Below are 12867 nucleotides of genomic sequence, written 5' to 3' on the forward strand. Positions count from 1 at the left end.
TCAAATGCCAGATCATTAAGTGATCCTTTTTCCCATTCTCGCTACAAAAAGAAATTTTTGAGTATTTTAGTGTGATTTTTCTCCTTTCATTTATTTTCCTCTTTCTTCGCAAGGGAAATGCTTTCTCCATTTTGTGCCTATTCTTGAATGCATGGCTGAGTGTGGGGACTCTGCATGCAGATATGAGAGTTGGAAGGTCCTAAGTTTGTAGTACAACTTCCAGGATAATTTTCAAAAGTTTAGTTGCATCATATCTGTTTAATACTAAACTAGACCTAAGTTATGTTATCTAATATGCTGATACTTGATATGCACAAAACCATCTTTCTTTTTTCTACAGGCAATTTTGAATGGTATTGATAGCATAAACAAAGTCTTAGAGCACTTTGGTCGTAAAGGTATCAACACGCATGTCATAAACGGCTATCATGGGATTGTAATGAATAACTTTGAATGCGATCCGGCTTTTTATACCTGTGTGGAAGTTACTGCTGGAAACCGGTAAACAACTTTTATGAAATAAGGATTTAATTGCAGAATGTAATGTTAGTTGTACTTCATTAAAAAGATCATGCAATATGAGACAATGCACACAACTTAGAAATCACATTATTATCCTAGTGACTATTCGTAATAAAGCTACTTGTATTCACAGCATCGTTTACTGTTTCAGCATGATCAAGTAGCTCTGAAGTTAAGTTTATAATGTTGTATCAACTGTGATGTTTTAGATTTTCTCATGGTATAACAGCATCATTTATAAAGCCACCAGATAAATTTAGTAAGTAGAAAAGAATACTTAATTTGGAAAATGTTATGCTGTTTGTCTGTCACTACTGTTAATTGCTCCTAACATCAAAAATTATCTATCTTTTGCTGGATAGCTAGGTTTTGTTAGAGTACTCTAAGAAATGGCATATAAGAGTCTAAACTAATGTTTTTGTGTTTTCAGATTGTTTTATCACATTGTGGAGTCTGATGAAGTTAGTACAAAGATTTTGATGGAATTTAATAAACAGAATTTTCCTGGTGAAGTCACTTTTCTTCCCCTCAACAAGCTGGATGTTCGAGATACAGCGTATCCTGAAACTAATGTACGTAAGCATCACTCTTGCCCTCTGTCTTTTGTACTTCCACCCTCCAGCCTTTCAAAGCGCTAGAGTAGCCATATGCAAATATTTTAAAATCTAGTTCCTCCCAGTATCCTTATGGCAAAAATGCCATGAATATAAAGTGACTTCTTTTTCAGAAAAAGATGTTCAAGCTTAGTAATAGATCTAACAGTGTTTATTAATTCTAGACTATCCCTTTTATGAAGTATTTGTGCTCCAAAATTTGATTACTTATGATCTCGTGCTTGGTTAACCCAACTTTCAGCAGTATTTTTTTCCTTTGCTTTTCCTTTAACTGTGTTTTTGAAATGTAATTTTTACTTTCCAGGATGCTATTCCTATGATAAGTAAACTGAGGTATATACAAAGGTTTGATAAAGCGTACAAACATGTGTTTGGGAAAACGCTAATATGTCGCAGTATGGAAGTTTCCACCCAGTTGGCCAGAGCGTTTAATATGGATTGCATAACTCTGGAAGGTATGTATAAATAACTCAACATTAGGGATCTGTTATCAAGCAGAATGTTTTCAGGGGCAACTTGTATTTGTTCCAATGAGGCTGTCATATTCTTGATGTGGAGATTGACACAGTGTCACAATCTTTTCTTTGCCCATTTCTTCTTTGTAACTTGCTAAATGATATTTAGTGGTGATCTTACTGGAAAGATCAACTTCAAACCTAAATTGTTAAATTTGTAAAGTTGTGTAGTGACTTAATTTCTGAATTTGGGAACTGGGGTGCAATACAGGTTATAACCCCCAGGATTACTAAAATGAGGTACTAAGTAGTGATAATTAATGTAGTTCTCAAAGTGAATGTGTTACTTTTTTAACTGTGCAACATTGAGTAACTGCTAATGACTGGAGTATTGTTTCTGGGATGTTTGTTCATGGATTGATGTCAATGTGAGCATGGTCTTAACATACTGAAATAAAACCTGAAAATTTTGGAAATATTTTCTTACTGTGGTGAGGGAAATAAAGTTAATGTTCTGGGTCGACGTTCTTTCATTAGAGCTGGAAAAAGTTAAAGCTAAAATAAGTTTTAAATTGTAGAAGTAAGGGTGGGCCCTTGTACGATGAGATGGACTCTGACCTCAAAATCTACCTTGTTGTGACCTTGCACCTTATTGCACTGCATTTTCTCTGTAGCTGTGACACTTCACTCTGCACTGTTATTGTTTTTACCTGTACTACATCAATGCACTCTGTACTAACTCCATGTAACTGCACTGTGTAATGAATTGACCTGTACGATCGGTATGTAAGTGACAATAATAAACCAATACCAAAAGGGGTTGTCTCTGATAGATTGGATGCCAGGAGAAATTGAAGGGCAAAAGTGGTGATGCCAACAGAGACTATGTTAAAAGTTAGTGAATAACAAAGTATATCTGGGGGTGGTATATATAAGAGGAGATGATTTGAAATCTGAAATTGTCAGAGGGAAGAAGACTAAATGCTGGAGTTGTGTGATACAAGGCTAGAATAGCTAATTGGCTGAATTCAGAGTCTGGAAGTCTTTAATATGCCCATTTTGAAGCCGAGGTCTGTTTTTCAAGTTTACATTGAGCTTTATTGCAAAGTGCAAGAGGCCAACATTGCTGCCTGATGTAGTATTTTCTGTTTTTTCAGATTTCCAGCTTGTGCGGTATTTTGCTTTTGGCTCCTTATTGTAAATGCAGCTTAAAAGGACAGCTAGTCATATTTATGAAAATGACTGGAGAATAATGTGTGAAATCAACACTACTCAGTAGTATATCTATAATTCAAAATTTGAAAAAATTGTGTTTTAATTTTACTTGACAGCCACATCTTTAAAGAAATTAATATACATCAAATGAATCTTACTATTTAGTAGTTTTAATACAAAGGCTATTCGTAGGATTTAAAGAAATAATTTTAATTTAAATCTACACATTGTTAAGCTCTTGTGATTTTTTTTCTAGATATTTTTATAGCATTTGTCTAAAGTTCAAGTATTAAGATATTGTAGGTTAATTATCAGCCTGAATTTAACATTCCTCCATTTAGCTAGTGGATGTAGTTACTAAGTGTCAACTGGTGAATTAAGTAACTGACCGTGCACGTTACCTGATCATCTGGACAATCTGGTACAATGTTTAGAGAAATTAAATGGGGAAAATATCTGTAGCATATGTGTATTTATCACTTCATATTTAGAATTGTCAAATATTTACTTGGGCAAAGAAAAATGAATTTAAAGTCAGCTATGATTTTTTTTTTTTCAGGTGAATTTTATTAAAATTAATGCTCAAGGCATATGATGTATGATTAACATGATATTGTAGTGATTCATTGGTGATTCATTTGGAATGACAGTTTTGTTTAGATGAAACTTGAGGAAGGGCTTCTGAGTTTGTTTTGCTCCTATTAGATGAGTCACTAACTGCAATTAATACTGAAAACGATATTTGGTTATGCATTATAATGCTTCACCACATGGGATATTGATCAGTTGTAAACTGCAATGATTTTTCAACCACTCGTTTGCCAGTATCTTATTTATGACGTGGTAAAATGGAAAACAAAATTTGATTCTGTTTCAGCTCTGCCTACCACGTTTATTGCTTATTGCAGATCACTCAGAGTCATCAAAGAGCTATTGTACTGGTTTATTTCTTCTCTCGGGAATACCTTGAGTCTGATTGCAGTTCTCTTTTCATTCAATTTAGCTTTGTGTATTACATGGTATAACACTCCAGCACTCATGAGGAGTTGCAGGAAGCATGAATAATTGTTTGGAGGTACAAAAATTGCTGAAAGCCATATTTTCTCTAAGGTCCCAATTGTAGCTTGCAGCCATATTACCCACCACCTCCCAGAAGAGTTAAAGGAGAAGGAAAGAAAGAAAGAAAGAAAGAAGGATGTGACTGAGAGAAGTGGCAATTTAGTAATAAGGAAGAGATCATACTTCATGGCACCCGTGTATGTTGCCATTTTAGATGGACCAGTTGTATTAAACTTAAAATGTTAGACCTACTTCCCATTTGTTTGCTATTCAGTTTGAACATGATGAAAATTTATAGTAGCCCTCTCTAGTTTCACAAAATTTAGACCCAAGATATCTGCAATTTACCCTTGTATAAACTCATCCATTGTTTACTTGGTAGCTTTAAAGGACACAGCTACACTATAGTAGTAATATGTTGATTTATGTTTTTAAAGTACATCTTTATAAAACCTTCAGTCCTGATTGTGAATAACGGTACCAATGTTTTAAAGGTTGAAGACTTCCTGTTTATGTTTTGATTTATTTATCAATTATGTGTGCTATGCCATGTTGCTGGTGGTGAGGTAGGAGAAGCATACTTAAGTCTTCTAGCTGCTGGGCGCTAATTACACTCTGCTCTGATGGACAAGCCAAATCATTCACATGCCCGACAGCAGACTCTCAAAACAGATACTGTATTCTGAGCTCCCTCGTTGCAAGAGGTTATCAGCTGGACAAATCAAAAAAAAAATTGAGGGGTTGAGGATGTTCTTGAAGCTTCCTTGAAAAAGTGTAACATCCCCATCTCTGACCTGTGACTGCTCAAGATGGAGGGGGAGCATTGCATCTGATGTTGAGAACCTTGGGTTAATGCATTGAGAACACACAGAAGCCCAAACTAAAATGCAGAAGGAATGTACAGCTATCGGCTCGATTAAGCACCAGCTGATCCACTTGTGATAGTCTACAGTTCCCACATGGGCCTCATCAGGGATCTGAAGTGGAAACAAGCCAGTCTAGATCCTGAAGAACAGCTTAAAAATAACAGCAGCTAGTTGGGATCGTGGACTCTGGCACTACTGTCTTGCTATGCCCTGAAGTGTTGGTCGGGCACATGCATCCCTCCTCATCCAGTCTTTCTCTTGCAGGTGTACACACAGTAACATATATCATTGACCTTGGGTGCTGGCCAAATTCCTCCACCTATTGACCATTTCCATTCATGTCCCAAATGATGTAAACAAAATACCAGAAAAAAAAGGAAGTGTACTAACAAAAACTGATAGAAGTGCAGGATCAGAGCACGAAGGAAAACCAGATATGAGAAGTTATTGAGGGGGAAAAAAAAGAGGAAGGAGTGATAATGAAAGAACTTGCATGTTGAGGAAATCTCGAAGCACTTGACAAGCATGTCCCCTTTAGAATTGCTACAGCCAATTTACACCCTATGGTCCACAAGCAACATGAAGTGAATACCCACCTGGTTTGTTTTGTTTTTGGTGAAGTTAGTTAAGCAGGCATTTTGAACAGAACTCCAGTTCTTTGAACAACAAAATGACAAATGGGATTAGTGTAGATAGGCATCATGGTTGGCATAGACGAGTTGGGCTGAAGGACCTGCTTCTGTGCTGTACAACTCTGATTCTATGGCAAATGCAAATTTGGTTTTAAAATCTCAATTGAAATTTGTGCATTGAAAGTTTTAGTCTGGCTCAGGAGAAATGGAAATCGCCACACGATGGACGATTTGAGAAGGATGCCCTGACCCACAGGTGGAAGATTTGTGGCACCAGATTAAAAACATGTATAAAATAATCTGAATTGGATTAATTGTGTGATATTTTAATGCTTGGTCTCTTTTTAACATACGACACAGAATATTTTTTCCAAAGCAATTAGTTCAAACTACTTCCGTGCTAGGGAGTAAGCATATATTAAACATGATTGTGGTGACCTGAAAACATGAAGTTTGTCCACATTGTTTTGATGGATTTAATGCTTATTGCAAACTTAAATTTGGATATAAATATAGAAACCATACATTCTGAGGTGTGGTTAATCAGCTTTGCAGCATTTAATATCCAGTGGTCTATTACCTAATTATGCTCATTGACTTCTGGTGCTGCATGGGTTAGTTCTGACTCAGTGATGTGTAATGGCGTGGGTTAGGATAGCTAGACTGAGGTTGATATTCCATAAGTTTTTTTGTGTGAGACTCTGTGTAATGGATTATTCAAGTTTCAATTATTGTAACATATAAGAGTAATGAAATCTTTCTAATGGAACTAGCTGGGTGTGCACCTCTTTTAGCCACAGATATAAATGTTAATTTTACTTCAACACCTGAAGCAAGCTGGCTGATCAGTAGGAGGATTGAGAAGGCTGACTCATCCACGGCTGAAATGATGGGTTTTTATGTGCATTTTCTCTAGCTGAGCTGACATGATTTCCTTCCAGATCAAATTGATGTTTCCAGATGATGATCCATTTATCATTGTCAAAGTGCAGCAGACTTTTTGATATTTTAAACTTTACATCATTTTGTACCTTTTTAATTATGTCAAAGTTGTCATTTTTTCCCCCAAATTCACTTGCAATTTGTCACTCATTTAGTTGAAATTAGAACCGTATATAGAATCAGAATTTTGAGCTTGCATTGTTGATACAATTTAATGCGTACATTTGTTTTTAAAGTTTTGTTTTCTTTTGGTTTCCATTTTAATTTTCTCCACTATAATTGACTTTTGTAATTTAAAACAGCTGTGCAAATTCAGTGTTTTAGCAGCAGTAACCACTAATTGTTGTTGTCATTAACAGCTGGTAAATTGGACCATTTTGTAATAGTTAAGGGCAGAGGCTTGAACCCTGTCTTGGCATAATAGCTGTGAATCCTATCATTACATTTTGTAATTTTATTCATGGCATGTGCAGTAATGGCTTTGTGTGACCCTTATTTGACCTGGCATTGTGAGCTTTACATGTAAGCACTGCTCTCTTGCCCTTGAGTGAAAGGGAAAATCTTGCAGAAATATATGTAGTAAAAATTAAATCAGCTGATTTTGTGACTAACAGAAGCAATATTGGTATTGGTTTATTATTGTCACTTGTACTGAGGTACAGTGAAAAGCTTGTCTTACAAACCGACTGTACAAGTCAATTCATTACCCAGTGCAGTTACATTGAGTTAGTACAGAGTGCATTGAGGTAGTACAGGTAAAAACAATAACAGTACAGAGTAAAGTGTCGCAGCTACAGAGAAAGTGCAGTGCTATAAGGTACAAGGTCACAACAAGGTAGATGTGAGGTCATAGTCCATCTCATTGTATAAGGGAACCGTTCAATAGTCTTATCACAGTGGGGTAGAAGCTGTCTTTATGTCTGGTGGTACGTGCCCTCGGGCTCCTGTATCTTCTACCCAATGGAAGAAGAGAGAATGTCCCGGGTGGGTGGGGTCTTTGATTATGCTGGCTGCATCACCAAGACAGCGAGAGGTAAAGTCAGAGTCCAAGGAGGGGAGGCTGGTGTCTGTAATGCGCTGGGCTGTGTCCGGAACTCTCTGCAGCTTCTTGCGGTCCTGGGCAGAGCAGTTGCCATACCAAGCTGTGATACATCCAGATAGGATGCTTTCTGTGGTACATCGGTAAAAGTTGGTGAGAGTCAAAGGGGACAAACCAAATTTCTTTAACCTCCTGAGGAAGTAGAGGCGCTGGTGAGGTTTCTTGGCCGTGGCATCTACATGATTTGACCAGGATAGGCTGTTGGTGATGTTCACTCCCAGGAAGTTGAAGCTCTCAACCCTCTCGACCTCAGCACCATTGATGTAGACGGGTGCTTGTACACTGCCCCCTTTCCTGAAGTCAATGACCAGCTCTTTTGTTGACATTGAGGGATTGGTTGTTGTCATAACACCATTCCACTAAGCTCTCTATCTCCTTCTTGTACTCCAACCCATTGCTGTTTGAGATACGGCCTACAATGGTGGTATCATCTGCAAACTTGTAGATGAAGTTAGAGCAGAATCTGGCCACACAGTCATGAGTGTATTTGGGAGTAGAGTAGAGGCTGAGGACGCAGCCTAATGGGGCACCAGTGTTGAGAATAATCATGCCGGTAATAATATTAGTACTTGGGTAGATCTTCATGTGGTCGCCAAATGTCAACCTAATGTTAGTTTGGCTGCTCAGAAACAACTGATTGGAATTGATAAAATGTGTTATCACTAACTGGCATTCTATCCACAACACTATTTTAATCTCTTGAGCCAACTTGGAAATTGCCCCATGCATTCTTGTCCCTCCATTTTTGACTTGTGACTGCACTTAAACTTTGCTTTTTCTTCTGTCTTCCATTGTTTGTTTTGTTTTGGGGCTTGATTTTCTTGCCCATCGGTAATAATTGACTAAAGGTTTTCACCTTTGTTTTCTCAACTTGGTGCAAGTGATCCTCTGGATTGTTTGTTTAACGTGCAAAGAGACCCTAAGCATCTCTGCAACATGGCCACCTATATGCTATGTAGCTGGGTCCATTGCTAGTCCTTTGGGAAGTTGCTCTTCTGGCAAGTGAAAAGCATCACTTCTCTATACTGTTGTTTTGTACCTGGATGGGTATCTTTACCATTGCTTTCTGTATTTGAAGTCACGATGAGAGTAAACTACTCTAAATGCTTTGGTGCTTCAGCACTGATGCATTTGTGATCTTTTTCCTATTTCAGTCAGTCACATATATGTGAAAATGTGATGTTTAAAGCTTGTTGTCAAGACCACCCAGAAATCTATACACTACATGACATCTTTAATAGTGGCATCCCAAATATTCTTTCTAATAATGGAGTCCAGATTTTAGTTGATTCATAATCTTTGTTTCACATTCCTATTCCAGCTTCGACCTCTGTTCCTTGCTTGTGCTGTTGCCAGTGCTGCCCACCTTTGCAAATTTTAAGGATCTCTTGCGACTCAAAATAACCTGCTAAATGGCTGATCATTTACTTTTGTTTGTGTCAACAATAATAACTCAAAGCTTTTTCAATTTTTCATGTAAATTTAAATAGTAGGTCCTTCAGATTGGCATCCTTGTTGACTTCAGATTGAATTTCTCTCCTTTTCCATTTTAGGCTGGCCCTAAAGTTAAGATGTCGTAAAAGATTGATTTTTTTTTTCTGAATCCCTGGTTGTTCTGGCAATTCAGCTAACCTATTTGATTTTGTTTTAGACCATGTGTCCTTTTCTAGAACTATACTTTGTTCTCTTGATTGTGGTTTCATACACAGTTTCTGCAGACTACCTAGTAAATAATTGCATGCCCTAAGCAAATAATACCTTATTTGAGAGTTAGGGGTCTTACCTACAGTTTTTAAGTGTGCATTACCCAACAGAAGGCTCTTACTGGAAAGAAATCATCCTACTGTCAGCTAACTGGATTTTGTTTTGCAACTATTTGCTGCTGATGTTTAGAGATGGAAAAAAAATCTTTTAGTTTTTCTCTCCTGTTACTTAGTTTCAAAGTCATTCAGAAACTTAAATGAAAATTTTGCAAAACCTTAATTTGCAACTGTTTTCAACCCATAAGTGAGCTGTACAGTAAATTTGAGAATTCATTGTTGCAGTGGCTCCATTTCTTCCCTAGGTATCTTCAACCTAAATGCTTTGCAAAGTACTTGTGGTTAATTTTTGTATTCCATCGTGGCTCTTCCATTAATATTCCACTGAACTCTGACTTATTAAGTCCCAGTGTTTGTTCTTTCTTGTTGGCCCGAAGTATTATTCTTCCTAACATCTCTGGTGTTTTGAAAGATGATTGTAAGCACTAATCTCAAGTGTGTAGCAAGAATTGTGGTTTACTGTTGATGTTTATCAATGAGAAATACTTTTGAATTCCTTCTAGGTGACCAGGTTAGTCACCGTGGTGCTCTTACTGGTGGCTATTATGACACCAGAAAATCAAGGCTGGAGCTTCAAAAGGATGCACGGAAAGCAGAGGAAGAATTAACTGAACTGGAAGCAAAACTGAACGAAAATCTCCGTAGAAATATTGAAAATATCCTTGAAAAATCCCGTTTCTACATAATAGTGAAAAGAAGTGTTAATGACATAAATTTCTTTTGTCTCGTTTTACACATTGTGGTGCAATCAGAAAAATATGAAAAGAAAATTCAGTGTAATGTTCAGAAGGTTTTAAATAACTGCAGAAAGAATTGCTGGACTTGGGGGGAGGGGGTGAAGAGAGGGAGAGTGCTAGGGGAGTGGGAAGTGGGTTGTTTTACCAAAAAAAAAACACTGGCATGGTGGCTCCTATATCACTACTGATTCTGTGCCTTTGTTCAATATATACGTTCATGACAATGTTGCTATCATCAGTGGACTGCCAATAAGACATAAATTAGGTTGACTGATGGGTGAAATTTACAGTATGTTCTCAGCAACTTCATTTTCTGTTGTTTTTCAACCCGCATCTATGCCAAATCCTTGCGTCTGATGCTCCGGAAATTCTGATAGTTATGATTCTGTTATTAATACAGTTTTGATTATCTTGTTCTTAAACACACTAGTATTTAACCTCATAAAATGAGTTTGTTCCACAAGGGAAATGATTTTTCAATGTATTGTTAAATAACTTGTGTCAAGATGTAGAAAGATGAGTAGAAATTTCTATTTAACAAATGAGTGCTGTTTTATTCGATTAGCAAATGATCTAAGTAAGACCTCACTGATTTTCCTCATTACAGGGTAATCTTTCTGGAGGAATGGAGGCGTAAAGGAAACAAAAGAAAATAGAATTCACCTTGGCTTCAGTGACACTTCACTGTTGGTTTTCTTAGAAATAAATTGTATGAAAAGTGTTGTTTTAATCGGTTAGTTAAAAACTGGACTCCCCTGATAGCAATGAGTCACTGTGATAAATCATTACGGCCTTTTCTGTTGGTGATAATGAGTGCACAGCTGTATACAAGACTTTTCAGATCTGTATGATTCATCCTAAATTAACGTCTTCAACTTAGGACAAACAGAATGTAGTTATGACACAATACTCCTTAAAGCACAATGCAATTTCTGAAAATAACAGTAATTGACTTTGTGCATGTTTGAGCTAATGAGATGTATGGTTCACAGAAAATGTTTCTTTAGCTCATGCATGTAAATATGTGACTTTTAATTTGCATCATAGTTACTTGTGCAGAAGTAAAATGTGTGTTAAATAATAGTAAGCTGCTGTATGATGTTTATGTTAGTTAACTCATTGGGACAATTGCCAATGTGTATAAAATAGTGAAGGGACCTTGGAGCATCTGATTATCATAGTGAGGTGGTGTTGGTACTGTGACAGTGTCAGCTGTGCTCAGTGGGTGGTGCATCCTTCTCTCAGTCAGAAGAATTCTGTTTCAAATTGCATTCCAGAGACTTTAGTGCAAAAATCTTCAAACAGATCAGCAAGATGTTTAAGATTGTTAGTTATGGAGGTGGTTGAGTATGGAATAAATTTTAAGTGCTTGGCTCTGGTTTCAAGTTGGATTTTCAATTTTAACTTTGAACATACACCTGCTTGGAGGTTTGTTGTTTGGATGAGACCTTTTACCATGATGTCTTAAGCTCTTTGCAGTTTGATGTAATGTACTAATTTGAACAAATGCGGGTAATTATCCAGTGTTTTGGCCAAAATTTATCACACTATCAAGATTACAAAAGCAAATTTATTGTTTTGATGTTTCTGGGAGCTTGGATTGCACACATCGAGTCCTGTGTTTCCTACATTACCACAGTACTTTTTTTGACTATAAAATGCTTTGAGACATTTTGAAAGAGTTGGTAAAGGTGCTGCATAAAATGTAAATGTCTCCCTTTCACTTACTGCGGATTCTTAGGCCAGATAAGTCAGATATGGTCTTGGGAGTTGGTCATTTTAGGATCTTAATACTTTTGAAAAGGTGAAATGGTTTGGGTCTTGAGGCTGGAGTTGGTCTGTGTCTATCACACTAGTGCTGTTCCTTCATAGATTCTTCCTGAATTCTGATGCTTTGCTTCTACTTTTTACCTTTGTTTGACTCTGGGTCTTGCCTCTGTACAGCCATCTATTTGTTATCACCAAAAATGGGATATATTTCCTTCCCTTGCACCAACATGCTGAAACATGAGAGATTCAGGCAGGAGAACGTTATGGGAAAAGAGGACCAAAACAAATTTGAGAGGTAGTGGCAGGTTTTGGGGACTGAATTGGTTAAATGGACATTTGCTGCTTTCTCTGAATTTTTAGGAGTTTTTGGATTTCATTATTTTAAGTGACTGTCCATTGACTCAGGTTGGGGGCGTGTGCTGCAAGGTGAATTGTAAAAGGGACTTTTGTTTTCTTGTTCATTTAAAATTAATGATCTTGCCTAAAAAAAATCAAAAAATCTGTTCAATGGTTTAAAATTCTTCTGCTTATTTATATTACTAAGTAAGTGGCGCTCGAATTACTTAAGGTCCCCTCGCAACACTATTGTGAATGTGCCGTTCCTTAGCACAACATACAGATTAATAATGAGATTGATCAGTTGATGAATCAAATGCAGCAGATTGAAACACAACAGAGAAAGTTTAAGGCTTCACGAGACAGCATTCTCTCAGAGATGAAGATGTTGAAAGAGAAGAGACAACAGTCTGAGAAAACCTTTATGCCTAAGGTACCAATCCATTGAACACTTTTTCAAACTCCTTTTCTGACACGGGCCATTTTAGCACATGGAGTCTATACTGGCTCACAGAACAATCCAATTCCCCACCCCATCAATTTTCCCCATAACCCATTTCTTCCCACATTCCATTCAATTTCCCTAACCCCGTCGATATTTTATTGCAAATCAATACACTAAGGCCAATTTACAATGGGCAATTAACCTACCAAGCAGTGTGCCCTTGGGATGCGGAGGAAACTGGAGCACCTGGGCAGAAACCCACATGGTCATGAGGAGAACATGGAAGCTCCACACAGTCAGATTTGAACAGAAGTCACTGGAGCTGTGATAGACAGCTCCACTAACTGCTGCCCAT

At 37.2% G+C, this 12867-nt stretch overlaps 1 protein-coding gene across 1 annotated transcript in view; it reads left to right on the plus strand.

Annotated features, from left to right (window-relative positions):
- Window positions 1–12867, plus strand: part of smc3 (structural maintenance of chromosomes 3) — a 56415-nt gene that overhangs the window by 24814 nt on the left and 18734 nt on the right. Inside the window, 5 exon segments of the mRNA XM_052027521.1 lie at window positions 341–501; window positions 953–1094; window positions 1441–1591; window positions 9728–9880; window positions 12349–12500. Coding sequence (XP_051883481.1) covers window positions 341–501; window positions 953–1094; window positions 1441–1591; window positions 9728–9880; window positions 12349–12500 — 759 coding nt within the window.

Source organism: Pristis pectinata, chromosome 12 (assembly GCF_009764475.1).
Source record: "Pristis pectinata isolate sPriPec2 chromosome 12, sPriPec2.1.pri, whole genome shotgun sequence".
NCBI classification, from domain to species: domain Eukaryota; kingdom Metazoa; phylum Chordata; class Chondrichthyes; order Rhinopristiformes; family Pristidae; genus Pristis; species Pristis pectinata.